Consider the following 14,310-nt stretch of genomic DNA (forward strand, 5'->3'; position numbering starts at 1 on the left):
TCACAGGTTTGCTCTGTTGCCTTCATGAGTACATTCTCTTCGAAGTTATCTTCCAAACATAATATTGTGCAAATCACTCTGGTTCTTCAAGAAACCTGAATCAACGTTACGCAATACATCGATAATTGAACGCATCCATGTCTACTTAGCTAATTGCCCACAATTTGTGGAGGTAAACGGTGAATTCTGAGATACAGAGCAAGTATTGTCTGGCGTTCCTCAGAGTAGCGTATGGTGCGCGTTCTCTTAATTTTATTGATTGCCTCCCTGCTAGCATTAACATCCGTATCAGGCACACCAGATAATCGCGCATCTCTTTTGAACTCCTTAAAAGCACTTTCAATCTGCTCCTAAGAGCGACAAAAGAAGTCCACTGCGAACATATCTGTCCTCCTAGATACTACATAAAATAATGACAAATCAAAGATTGCATATTGTAACAACGACGCTGGGTTATTGACGATCACTCGCCACAAATGTCTAGCTATGACAATTAAGCGTAACCTGAGGTAAAAGTCCCGTATTGATTCACTAACCTCCAGATCACTAAAACGCCTGTTCTTATACAACGTCTTCGACTTTTTCATTTGTAAACTAAACGTTAGCTTGCAAAGTAATCGTCAGGTTTACACTAGAATGCGTGAATGTTCTCCTGTGTCTTTTCACTCAGCAAGAAATCGGTAAGGCAGAAGGAATAGAGAGGAAAGCAGTAAGATTCATCTGCAAACAGATCACAGAAAAAGCGACATGCCCACAGAGCCATGAAGACTGCTACTATACAGAAACTCCAGAACAGAGCCAAAGCATGACATCCTCAGTTGATGTGTAGGGTCACTCATGGACTGGTCAACAGTGCCTCTTCCAAATACGTCTTAATCAAACACACTTTCCATGAGAAAAAAAAGGACACTTGCATATGCTTACTGAACCACGTCTTCATACCGACTGCTACAGATATATTGTTGCAATGGCCCATACCCCAAAAACGCGTAGTCTAGTCGAGTGGTACAAAAAGTAGCATCATCAGCAATGGTTCATACCCCCGTAAGCGAGCAAAGATGCAATGTCTCATACCCCCTTAAGGCAGAGGCTACAAGCGCTCCGCAAAGTGAAGCGAACAGTGCATACATTCATTGAAATCACCCATACAACGCACAGAACAGCATACGTTAAGAAAAAACTAGCTAAAAAATTTGGAGGACGCTTAAGCTTCGCCTTTAGGCGTCGAACGCGATAGCATTCAAAGATCGCTGAGGGCTTCTCACCCTTCCCGGCAACTGCAGCTTATATGTCACCGTAATGTTTACCGGGAAACGCTAGCGGCGAACACTTTACACGAAGGCGAGCTTTCTGGTAGAAATGCGGCCTCAGCCGTAGCCCCTCGGAAGTAGGCTACGGCTGAGGATTCTCGCCAAGCGAGAAAAGAGGTGTGATGTGCGAAGCGGCGGGAGCAAGGCGTTCGACTGTGAGTGCTGCTTTTCCCTGCTGAGAGGGTACAGCGTGAAGTAGAAGAGAAACGCCGTTGGCGCCAGTCTGACCCTGCTTTACGACCGCGCAAAGCCGCAGCTAAGTGTCGAAAACGAGCCGAAGAAGCCGAACTGCGAAAGCAGCAGCGCGACGATGTGAGACGGCAACGTAGTGAGGAGGCCGAATCTCGCAGACAAGGGCTTGCCACACGTGTACTTCACAGTGTGGCTCGTTATGTCTTTCAAGAAGTCTGACCCCTCCGATCATATAACTTATGCATTACAAGGCTTTCGCCTTCACGTGTTACAGGAGTGTAGCATGCTGCCGATTTTCTTATTTCTTCAAAAAGAAGAGAATGAAATCATCTTAAGCCATTCATTGCTATCAGCCGTTCGCAGGAAGTGTTTTGTACAGCCGTGCAGAGAGAGAGAATAAACTTTTATTCCGAGCAAGCGCAGTGTGCGCCCTAGGTGGGTGGCCTCCTTATTGCAGATAGCTGCGGGCCATGGCCATCTATCGTGCCCGTTACATCAGTCTGAGTCTGGGTCTGTTAGCTTGGCCTCCCACTGCGCCTCAGTTGGTGGTTGGATGTGTACTGTGTCATATTTTCGTGTACATCCCCATAACATACGACATAGGGTGTCTGGGACATCACAGTAATTACATACGTATAAGAACTCAGATGGTGAAATTCGGTGCAATAAATACCGGGGACGGAGGTATTGTGCACAGCCATAAAAATGAAATATATCTGACATAGTGTGTTCTTAGTGTCATTACTTACTCTCTATGAATGGGTAACCTTTTTGTTAATAACCATTATGTTTTATACCAGCTTGCCTTTCTTTGATTTCCTTTGCTCCATTGCCTGCTCCATTTCCTGCTCACAGACTAAACATGATAACAATTTTTATTGAAAATTTGCAACGCGGCTCGTAACTATTGCATCACCATATATTTGTAATTTTGCAAGTGCTCTCATCGGCAGGTTTCTTATTCTCATTTAATGTGCGAAACACGTGATGTCACTAGCTTTTAGAAATTTACTGCGCTTACAAACACAGCATTCACTCCGTGAGCACCAATGCTCACGGAATAAATGCTCCCGACGCTCCCAATGCTCATCTTAGGACACGCATTGTTGGCTGACAGCGCCAAGAAAGAGAAGGCTAAAGTTTAAAGCGTCAGATCAGGCGTATTGCATGGCTGTTGTGGTCTCTTTCGTACTTCAACTCTATTCACCTCGAAAAAGAATCTACAATTTTAAACCTCCCGGGGCAAGCTTTCAAGAATACACGTTAGCAAACGCAGTAGACGATAAATGCCAGATCTGCCGCTGTGGAATCTCAGAATGCAATTTTCAACACATTAAACATCAGGGACCAGGAAAAGTTAAAGGCATTTCTCCCTATGTTCTTAGTCTGGCACCACATGCACCATCCTCTTTTTTTGTACATTGCGTTCACTAACAAAACACGCTTCTTACTTTCGGAAATTTGTTTTTGCAAGATTCACGACACCTCACGCTGCCTCAACTAAAACCACATGTCTACCACAGTAGGCTCTGTTATTGACCACAGTAACTAAACGAAACGGTTTCCGGTCCGCTTTTGTCAGGCACATCGAAAGCCTCTACATGAGAAGAAATTTGGAGCAGCATAGTACCGTGAGCTTCTTGGTGGATCATCATGGAAGGGCATGTAGTGTAGCGCAGCAAAACAAGGACACAAGAAGAAACAACCACAACAAAAGTTTATTGTTGGATCGGTTCTACGTGTACATAAACAAGGCCACGTGCGCAGTGATATCGGCGATGCTCTACTATTATAATACAAGCAAGAGGGAAACATAATTTTTAACGAAATTGAAGCCAGAAAACGCGGGCAGTGTATTGCAGATGTAATCACCTCTCAAGGTGTAAGATATTGCGAGGATGTATTTTGTGAAGACCACAGCCACTCAGAAAAAGTGCCTTGTGCTGAGACAAGGCTTTTGTCCAGAGGCTTGTCAAGAATAATCAGTGGGCCCTCTTCCAGCTACTGAAATCATAGGACTGTCGAAGTTTTCTGGAAAATAACACTGAGTTATCTTCATTAAAAAAATTACATCAACTGGCCAATAAATTTATTTCGTGTAGAAATCGCAACCGTTCATTTCATTCTTCCTCTTCCCGGCATGGTCTTTCTTCAGGCCATCATGTTGAGTTCTCGTGACCTGAGATCTCCAACATAAGTATACTTTATTTCGTGGCGCACAACTGAAAACACGAGAAGCAATGTAACGACGCCAGTCATAATCCCAAAAGGAGGTTATCGAAGAAGTTCCGCTTGCAGGTCTGCACGCAAGCGGCGAGCGACTCGTGGCGGTTGGGTCCACCAAGGCAGGCAGTGCGCCAGGAAACGCAAGCCGAGACCAAGCGGTCGTAGTAGTGGGTGAAGCGCTTCTCGCTCAACCGGCAAGCGGCCTGGAACCGGGGAACGCGACACGCAGGCTCCTCTGCAGGTGAATGAGAGGGGAACTTTGTTTTACAAAGACTTTTACAATCTGCGCGCATGAAGAACAACGCAAGTATAGCACGGTGCGTGGACAGGAAAAGCACGGGGGAGCAACTGTGTCCTCTACCTTGCTTGCCTAGTATGCATTTCTTCTTTTTTTTTCACCCTTTGCGTGAAGTCGAGAATATCGTCCATAGCAGCGTGAAAGTGTGTGAAAAAGAAGGCGCCACAAAGGTAAAGCACGCACAAGTAAGAGCGCTCCTAAAATAATTCCGACACTATCATTCACGTTAGTTCAAGTTGCGGAAGCAAGAACATGAACATATCATTTGTAACAACAAAACGAGACAATGTACAACACTCAGCCTTATCTCCGGCATATTTTCCAGCTTTTCTCTTAAGCGTTTTCACAAACTAGAAATCGTCGCACGTGGAAGTTACGCTGACTCAGCATCTGCTCTAGGAAACCGAAAGCACTGTCAAGCTCTGCCGGTATACTTGGCGCATACACAGCTGTGTAAATGCTCTGCGCCTGTAGCTTTCCCTTCATTGTCAGAAAACAGTTGTACACGAGAATAAGCCCAGCTTAATACGGATTAACATTATCTGCTAAGAATACGGGCAAGTAGTGCTTCATAGCGAATGTGTCAGAATTAGAGACGGGAGAATATCAACGTTTTCGAATACGAAATAAAGTTTTTCATCATCAATACGAATAGCAAATATAGAACATTGCATCAATTATCGAATAGTCTAACGCAGGCGCCTATATTTATAGCAGGAATATTTATTCCGGTATATATAGGTACTACGCCTATGCTAACTACTGCGAAAAAGGCAGTTAACAGGGAAATAAAGATCAATTTTATCATCCAAAATCATCGTTAGGAAAACTGCAGGGATAACCTGCAAGCTTATTTCCAGCCTGGTTACAAACAAGCTTTCCAAGAATGAATGCTGTTGTATGCGTAGTTTACCAATTAGGTTATAGAAATTGTTTCATTAAAAAGATCAAGGCTTGTGGAAAAAGAAAAAGAAAGCTGCGGAAGGATTTGTGTGCTGTAAACTCTAGTGAACGAGCCTGTGTCACGGAAATGTCACTGGTTGTCGCGTAAAAGATAAAATCGCTAGGTGACTAGAATTGCAAAAAGACCACATGACTCTGCAAGCAAAAATCATGCTAGTCATTTACGCTTAGTCACTGATAATAGTTAGTGTGTAATATTCCATTCTTATTGTAAGCTCCCGATGTTCGCCCACCCTTTATCAGGATATATAACGGGGCAGGCTTGCGCACGTTTGCGTTTGATTGTTTCTACCCCTTGCGCTATTTGAAAGATCTATCACTACGATATCTCGAAGGAAAATATCCGCTGCTGTTGATATGTGACTACGTAGTTGTGCTGCCAACTTGAGGTTGCATGTTCTGTTCCAGACCGCTGAGGCCGTCGAACGGACCCTCATGTGCTGGAGACGCCTTCGGTACACATTCAAAACGTTCAGGTGGTCATAGGTGATCCAGAGCACTCAACTGTGGCGCCTTTCATAACGCACTCGGCTGTTCGGCATTTATTCTGAAAACCTAATTTTGATCAACTTTCGCAGTGTGTCACTGTTTCTTGTGACCAAGCTGCTTATTGAAGTTCTTCACGCCCGACAGTAATAGAAAACGAACAAGAAAGAAACTGAAATAGAAGGAGAGACACTCTGCGACAACTACTTTTATTAGATATTTACGCTGTGAAAGCAGCAACAACTTTCTTCCATACCAGATGGCTTCCTTTATTATTCACCAAATGCCAGCCTTACCCAAATATTTTCCTACGCATTTTCGTTGCTTAAAGCAAGGTTTCAACAAAAAGTTCCATCGAGGCCTTTGGTGCCGCAGTGCACCTAGCGCGCGCATTGCATCACAAGGCTTACGTCAGCGCAGCAAATATGGCAGCTAACCAGGACACGGTGCATTTGAAAAGGCTTGCACGTTTTATCTATGCATGGATGAGAAAAAGGCAAAGAGAAAACACTTTTTATTTAAGAAAAGTAGAGTACTTAGCTTGGGCAAATTCGCTTGCATGCTGCTTTGCAGGAAATGCAAAAGAAAGGTACAAAGGCCCTTGAAGTGGGTGGCAGAAGAACAGAAAAAAAACGCAGGTCTTGTGAGTTTTATCGGCGGCAGAGTAAGTGTTGTAGGCGATGAAGGCTAGCAATGATGTTAAAACTTGATGGTTTATGTAAAAATAAAAACATGTTTTTGATGAGCTGATGAAGATGGGCGACACTATAGAGAACAGATTTTTTTATTCAATATATAAACACAAAAAGAAAAATTCCCGCACGTTGCGCTGTATCTACAGGCAAAACCAGGGACCCTGCATCCGTGTGAAGGCAGAGTATCTTGGTCGAGCTTCTCGCCGTTCTTATATCGTTGTGCTCATCTTTGCATAATGAATATAATACCTACTCTAGGTGCGCTACGTTTATCGGTACCGATGTTACTGCAAAAGGCCAGAGGCTTTGCTGACAAAGCTGCAACGCTATAGGATGTTTCAGATGCATTGAACTGCTGCACATTCGAAACGAGCCGAATGAGTTACATCGGCGACCTAGGTGTTGGCGCACAAGCACCAAATGAGCTCCTGCTGTCCGTGTGCCTTCCAGCACGTGACTACTGGTTAATGTTCCACCTTAAACGATGGTACTAACATTATAGTCGAGCCGCGAAGCAGCTGTTGACGGACAAGCTTGGTCTGCGCTTGGTTGAACAGTGGCAACGTCAAATTCGTTATTTTCACAAGCCCTAGTCTTATGCGATTCCCTTTCTGACAACATTCTCACATGCCGCGATAGAAATTCCTTACGTGATTAACTAAACTGTTAACTTAAATAACAGAACGGCTTTCTCTTTGCTTGAGGTGATCCACTGTATTCTGTAGTATTGTGTAGAACGCTTGATAGTACTCGTACCCGCATTCCGAAAGCTACCGAGCATTCGTATGCAACTATATTTGCTTCAAGTACACTATGCCAGGTGCTGTTTTCTTAGCTTCACCAAATTTGTTAAAATTTCGGTGTGCCAAATAGCAGAATTCCAAACGTTGAACTTAATTACTCGACGCGGCAGCCATTAGTTCTATAATAAATCGAACTGCTTGATCGTACAATTAACATGTTTGCATGCACTAATTAACTTTCTAAATAACTCTTTATGGCACACACTTCTAACTACGCATTGTAGCCAGTGAGTGCTCAAGGCGTACATACTTGGAAATAATTCTCATAACTTTACCTGTTTCGAGGTATTTTCCAGGTTTCCAGCAACTAGCACCGGCGTTCCAGTTACTTTTGGGCTTCAATGCACAAAACGGAGTTTTCATTAAAAAGTAAGCGGAATAGCAGTGCACTTTTACTACAAGTCAGACTCAAGTACCTCGAAACCAGTGTCATCTTCAGAATTCGTTCCAATCCATATGGCTTGCAACTCCGCTCACTACAATACGTAGATTCATATACGTGCCATAAAATAAATAAGTAAAAACTGATTAATGTAGTTATGTTAATTATTTCATGAGCATTTTGATTTCTCGTAGAAGTAGGAGCCGCCTGATCGGGAAAATTAGATCAAAGGTTCGAATAGCGCTTGCTACAACAGGCAATTTTAAAAAGTTTGGTGCAGCTGTAGAAACACCCTGTATTGTGCTTTCCTACTATTGCTTTCATTAAAGTTATTTTCTTTTTTTCGATTTCTCAGTTGTGCGTATTCTCACATGAGCGGCACACACATGCACCCAAGCATCTCCATATCTATGCCCTCGCAACATTAAGGAGAAATATACGAAAGGAAATGATAACGGTGTACCAATGCAGAAGCCATTTCTCTGGCTTGAAAGGCTACCTTTGCATGAAATATGATGCCATGCGCCGATTCTTAAAAGCCGTCGTATTTTCTTCAGGTGTGGTCGCTTGTTTTCTTTGACTGTTCACAGTGCTGCCAGTTTCCAGCGTGCTTAAAATGAAGAACCACTGAAATCATTCCGCTCACCTCCGTCAATGCAGGCCTCGTGACATTCTTCTGTAGACACGAACCGGTTGGGACCGTGTAGGCATTTGGATCCCGTCTGGAAGGTACAGTTGTCATTCTCGAAGAAATAATTATGTTCGCGCTGCGTAATATCCTCGTCTGTGCATGGCGTAGCTTTGATGGGCTCCACGCAATCTGCCGGCAGTCCTGCGCCAGCGTCCCCAAAATTACGTTATGGGCTCGTCCTAATGGTATGTTTTCGCGCTGCTTTAAGATTTACACTATTGGGCTTTGCGTGCTAAAACCACAATTTCATAATGAGGCACGCCGTAGTGGGGGACTCCAGAACAATTTCGAACACCAGGGGTTCTTTAACGTGCACCTAAATGCTAAGTACACTGGTATTTTCGCATTTCTCCCCCTTCGATATGCGGCCGCCGTGGCCGGGATTTGATTCTGTGAACTCGTGCTCAGCAGCCCGACACCATAGCCTCTAAGCCACCACGAAGGATCGTGCTACCTCCAGGGGACGCAAGTATAACACAAGGTCGTATGAATATGTCAAACACTTCAATAATCCAACGCTCCTTGTTTACAAACTCCGTGGAGTAAACGAGCAGCCAAAGGGCAGCCTAAAAGTTAAAGTAGAGCGAGACGATGCTTTACTCTCTTCGATCTGTTTCACCCGTATGCAATGCCTGAGTTCTTTTTACGTACTGCGGCAAGGCATTTCAATTCGAAATAAGTATTTGTTAAACGTGGAGCTTAAATTTACTTCCATTACTCCACCGTATAGAGTGTGAGGCAAGTCATGGTGGCATCTGAGAGTTCCTGTGGTCACTTGGCCCTCTTCCATTTGCGCACACAATTGTTTCTGCACTTTTTACTTTGAATTTTAGCATTATTCCTCAGCAGGAATACTGCAGCAGCAACAGCGATTTTATCCTGCGACATGAATAGATGGATTTCATGAGAATTCCCTTTGACATAATGTGCTGGTTCACCAGGTTCGGTATATATTTACAAATTATGCTGCGTTTGCCAGCCCGAACCATTCGAGTTGAATTACTTTATTCTATGAAAAAAACTGACACATTATTTCATTCTGTTTTTACATCGATGCTGCGATCTCCTGAGAAAGCCAGATAATTCACAGATTTTGTATTTTGAAGTGACACTTAAGAATGATCGTCTATTCGGAATTTTTCGAAGGATACATCTCTTTATTATGTAAGTCTCAAACCGCCCTATAGCTAACTCTCTCAGCTATTTAATTTTTACAGGAAACATGGCCTACTTTTATTTCGTTCTATACATCACTGTGTATTCGCAGAAACACACGGTGCTTAAAACAGCACCCGCGCAGTGAAGGCTTTTGTTAGGTTTTTCTCCTGAAACATAACCTTGCCGAATAAACAAAGGTAACTTTCATGCTAGTGAATGATGTAAGTGTATTATATTTACAAACCAATGACCTTAACTTTATGAGATTAGGGCAATATTAAGATGGATCGAGGAATTACCCAGGAATGCAGGGGGGGGGTAGTTAACTGCGTTGTGCAGACATCTTTTCAAGTGCCTTGCTTAAACAGAGATAAAGGAAAATTGCTGAACCCTCGTTATTGCGTGCTTAGAAGTACTTTATAAAGCACTTTCAAAGTTTCTCCACTTCTCTAGGAAGATAAAAATTGGCAGGAATTCTACATTTACAGAGAATGATAGCTAGGTTATAAATGGTTAGGACGGAAGGTTTGAAGCGTACAGGTGAATTACAGTCATTTCAAATAATTGCTTATGCAAGCTTTCCAGAGCTTCACAAGCGCATTTTACATCGCAAAAATTTTGCCCAATATACTGAAGAAGGTCTACGTGCCAGAAAAATGACGTTCTGATAAATTATGGGATATAGTATGCGTAATCCCTCAGCGAAGTTTGATGATCGTCAAATATTTGCACATTTTGAGAAAACAGCTTAGGCGAGTGTTACAAAACATCAAGCTGCCGTTGCCAGCCAGGTTTCCCATTGTCCCGAGAGATAGCCACCTCGTATCAAGTTCATGTTCCGTGAAACTAAGCTGCAGGGTTAGACAAAAAGCACTGCAAACTTCGCCGTTTGCGCGTCTATGCAAACTTTGCAAAACTTACTAAACCGTTATTTTCTCCTTAATTTCAATATACACGAGATTCGTATAGGAAGTTTCTATGGCGTGACCGGCGAACTAAACGAGGTGTCTCATTTATATTAACAACGAGGGTAACGCCTATATGAACAGCAAGAAAAGGGTGTATTTACACAATATGTACAAGCAGCAGGGTCAGTCGGCAGCTGGTGCAGCGCTTCGCAGCTCGTCGGCTGCGCACTCAAGCCACTCCTACAACGTATTTGCGTTCATGCGCGCTAAGTGATAACCGGGCGTCGGTTATACATACTGTGTATACAAAGTACAAAGTGTGCGGAATAATTCAACATTTGCTATAAATTACGTATTCAAGCTACCCGGAGTGTTATGTAGACGTGCTTTTACCAATACGGCAGGATTTCGTCAGCTGTCCTTAAAGCACTATACATGTCACCGCGATCGAATTTTCTGACTATGGAAAGAATGCATGTATACCCCATGTGCTTGTGAAGTTGAATGCGTGTGCGGTTAATTTAACGTTTGCAAAAAAAAAAACATTTACTAAGTTATAGAAAGCGTTATACGGCCTACGCATTCAGTTTCCAAGTGCCCGAGATAAAACTACGCCACGCAGATTTCATCTTTGCGAACATTCTTAGAATGATATGTGTAATGTGTTTACAAGACCAACTTAATTAAAAGTGTTGCAGGGAAATAAACCGTGTATTTATTTCTAGATTCGTATGTCATAGGGGGCACCCGCTCCTTGCTTGTTGAACTCGGTGACTCACGTTGCTCAAATTGCATGGAAATTGGCAACGTCCAGAGTGTTTCCATTATTCATGTCATCTTTTAGTAAATTGCTTATATAGGCACTCAAGACAGCAATTAGTGTATTTTACGAATTGAATAAAGTTTAGTCCACTATCTTGAGCTAGCTACAAGTGAAGACATCACATTTATTAAATATCGAGGGGGGGTTAATGTGACTGTTCTGTATGCCACGAAGGTGGCTAAAAAGCCGCATTTTGCAAACATTCGTGGAGGGAATACATGAAAGCATTATACGAATGTTATTCATGTTGTTTCCCGATGTCCCGATATAACTCGAAGTCTTCATAGTTAGCTAAAATTGGGAACATGCTATGTGTAATGTGCACCCAACACAGTTCAGCATAATCACTCAAAGTGAACCGGCTCAAACGTTCTCCTCGCTGATTTACAGGCGTGAGATAGAGCGCTATTAAGTGAATAAGAGTGCGAGTGTACGGGAGTATGGAGGGGAGGGACTGTCGACGAATGTGAATCGACGTTGGTATGTATCTGATCGGGCAGCGGAAACTATGGACCGAAGTGACTATGAACGCGGGTGAAGGTTAACGAGCATGAGTAGGCGCGTGAGAGAGTACCGACGAGTGCAAGTTCACATGAGTATAGGAGTGTACATAGCTTACGAAAATATGGGTGAGGGAGCGTTAGTGAGCATTCACTTATCCTGCCGACCTATGCACTGGCGAAGCATTGAAGTTCCTCGTCGAATTACGAGCGAATTATGTAAACCTAATCTCATCCCCTTTTTTTGCATGTGTTATAGTTTGCCCCAGTGTCCCTTGTAAAGTACACAATGCATCTTGTTTCTACTGGGTGCAAATCAAGGGCACGTTATAGATGATACGTCGGCAAAGTTCAAAGTCTGAGGGTCAATTTCAGTTTTTGCACTAGACAGGCATGAAAGCGCTTTGGAACGTTATAGACGCGTTTTACCAATGGGGAATAATTTAGCCGGCTTTTCTGATAAAACGGTGATTGAAACTGAGCTGAAGTTTAGTGAAAATAGAGGAAACATTGTTGCCGATGTGCGTGCGCAAGTGGTTGACTGTGTATAAAATACAACCTTTCGACAAAAAAGCCTTAACAATAAATCTAAAACGCTGTACGGTCGTGGCCCTCAATGTTCCCACTGGCCTAAGAGATCTGTATGTGACGCCGAGTCCACATCCGGTGGCTATGACGCCAGAGTTAAAAGTTATATGTGGGAAAAGTTCAACGTTTGTGGAATAATCACGGTGGCTACAAATATCTACTGGACACTTACCTCACTTCGGACCATCAAGCACAGTCCCTTGCATTGCCGAAAAAAATGTACATTTTCATTTTTATTTTCAGTGTGAAATGTTTCGGTAGCTTGCGGTCTGAAGTCTTACCAATCCAACATATTTTTACTCGTTCTGAAGACCCAAGCACCCACCCCAGAACCAGAGCAACTGCAGTGGTTAAGGACACGCCAAAGATAATGCAGAAATGGGGCCTGGATCATTGCGGGAACGACAAAAGATGGAGTTGCAGGACGCATACGCATGCGATAATACTTAATTTTTTAGACCAAAAGAGAACGAATTCAATACGTATGGTAATGAATCAAATAAAGAAAACAACCAGATACCTTGCGAACATTATTCGAACAAGGAACTCGTTTACTTTTGCTTCTGATTCATTGTCACGGTTATGTTGTTGACTTCTGTATGGGGTTACTTTTCTTTTAGCCGTTATTCACAGATAAAATGATCAATCCACCAAAGAACAGGATAAGGTCTTATGGGACAAAGAGTACAGGGAAAGGGTCCCACTCAGTTGCTTATAGTTTTTAATCGAAGCATCACTCACCATGTATAATTTGACAAGCTAGCGTTTACCGAAAGAAGGAATAAACGTTCTTAGTGATGATATACACTGCTAAAATTAATAAAAAGCTAACCAATAAATGATTTTCACCTTGGTGCAATGTTTAATAGCGATGACCAAACTACTGCTCCTCGCGGATTCAAGTGTGACTCGATGCCCTCTGGCATCTGGTGCCCACCCTCCCTCTCCCTCGTCTTTTACATTTCAGCCTCTATGCATAGGCTCCCTTATTTTCTGGAAGAGACTTGAACACAGACCAGTGGCGACGGGGCGCCCTTTACGTCTCTCATGTTGCAACAATAGAAATCGCGAAAAAAGGGCTTTTGGATATGGTTGCACACAACGAAACCACTAGTGGTGTTGACATTAATGTCACCTTCATAGCAACATTAAAAAGGTTCGGCGTTCCTCTCCAGCAACTTGTCACAATTGGAGATGCTATGGTTGGAAAGAATGAAGACTTGCTAGGTTATCTACAGAGCGACCCCTGAATTCCGGATTTTCTTGTAATGCGCTGCATTATACCTAGTGAGCGTATGGTGGCGAAGAACTTCAGCTACGAAGCTGCTATGAAGCCGATCCTTGGAGTCATCTACTACAAACGATGAAATGCAAAAACCAATCAGGAATTACTTAGCTTCGTCGACGAGCTGGAACTTCATGATTACCCCAACGGTTTGTGTTTTTTTTTGTGAAGTACGCTAGTTGCCGGTGAGCAACATGATGTAATGGTTTGTGGACCTTCTGTAACTGTTTCAATCTTTTCTGAAAGCGAAAGAGGGCTCATGTCCCGAACAACATGATGAAGGTTGTTTAGTCTATCTTAGCTACCTCACTGACATACTGAAACACCTTAAAACTTTGAATATGCAGTTGCAAGCGCCAACAACATGATACCGCAATTTGCTCGAATCGTGTCTATGATTCAAAAGAATTTAAGACTTTTCCAAAATGATCTACAAAGAAGCCAGCTGGTCCACTTTCCGACACTGAAGAGCATGCTGGATACTAGTACTGAATGTGAGCTGACCGAAGCTAAACTTGGTGAATACTTTGCCAAGCTTGAGGAACTTCAGAGTGGCTTCCAACCTGTCCTCAAAAATAGTAATGAACTCAAGCCATGTATCAAACCAATTTATCCTTGGTCGCGATGTGTTCAGTGGCAACCCTACAACAGTGTAAAGCTTTGTATGTGATGCTGGAGGGTTCAAAGTGGAGCTCTTCGAGCTCCAATAAGATAAAGGAGTGAAAATGATCATACGATCAGCGGAGACTGCTGAATTCTCGTGGCAGGTGCCAGAAACAAAGTATCCCGACGTCAAGCATGTGAGACAGAAATTGCTGTCAATGTTTGGATCCACCCACTGCTGTGGGGTACTCTTTTCTACAATGTAAGCGGTGGAACATCTACTGTATAGGCGCGTGTAAGGGCGACACCCGTGTAAGGCCCGCACCCCCGGCCTGGCAGTCGAAAATTTTGAAAACAAATTGCAATGAAGAAGGAATGGCGTTCTGTGGACCGATGCCA

The 14,310-nt window shown here is 43.1% G+C and overlaps 1 protein-coding gene across 1 annotated transcript in view; it reads right to left on the reverse strand.

Annotated features, from left to right (window-relative positions):
• Positions 1-3,233: 3,233 nt before the first annotated feature.
• Positions 3,234-14,310, reverse strand: part of LOC142578410 (tissue factor pathway inhibitor-like) — a 50,071-nt gene continuing 38,994 nt past the window's right edge. Inside the window, exons 7-8 of the mRNA XM_075687799.1 lie at positions 8,002-8,187; positions 3,234-3,963 (exon numbers count right to left, since the gene is read on the reverse strand). Of these exons, the coding sequence (XP_075543914.1) occupies positions 3,758-3,963; positions 8,002-8,187 (392 nt within the window). The 3' untranslated portion in view covers positions 3,234-3,757. The remainder of the gene's footprint in view (positions 3,964-8,001; positions 8,188-14,310) is intronic.

The sequence above is a fragment of the Dermacentor variabilis genome, chromosome 4 (genome assembly GCF_050947875.1).
Source record: "Dermacentor variabilis isolate Ectoservices chromosome 4, ASM5094787v1, whole genome shotgun sequence".
Taxonomy (NCBI): Eukaryota; Metazoa; Arthropoda; class Arachnida; order Ixodida; family Ixodidae; genus Dermacentor; species Dermacentor variabilis.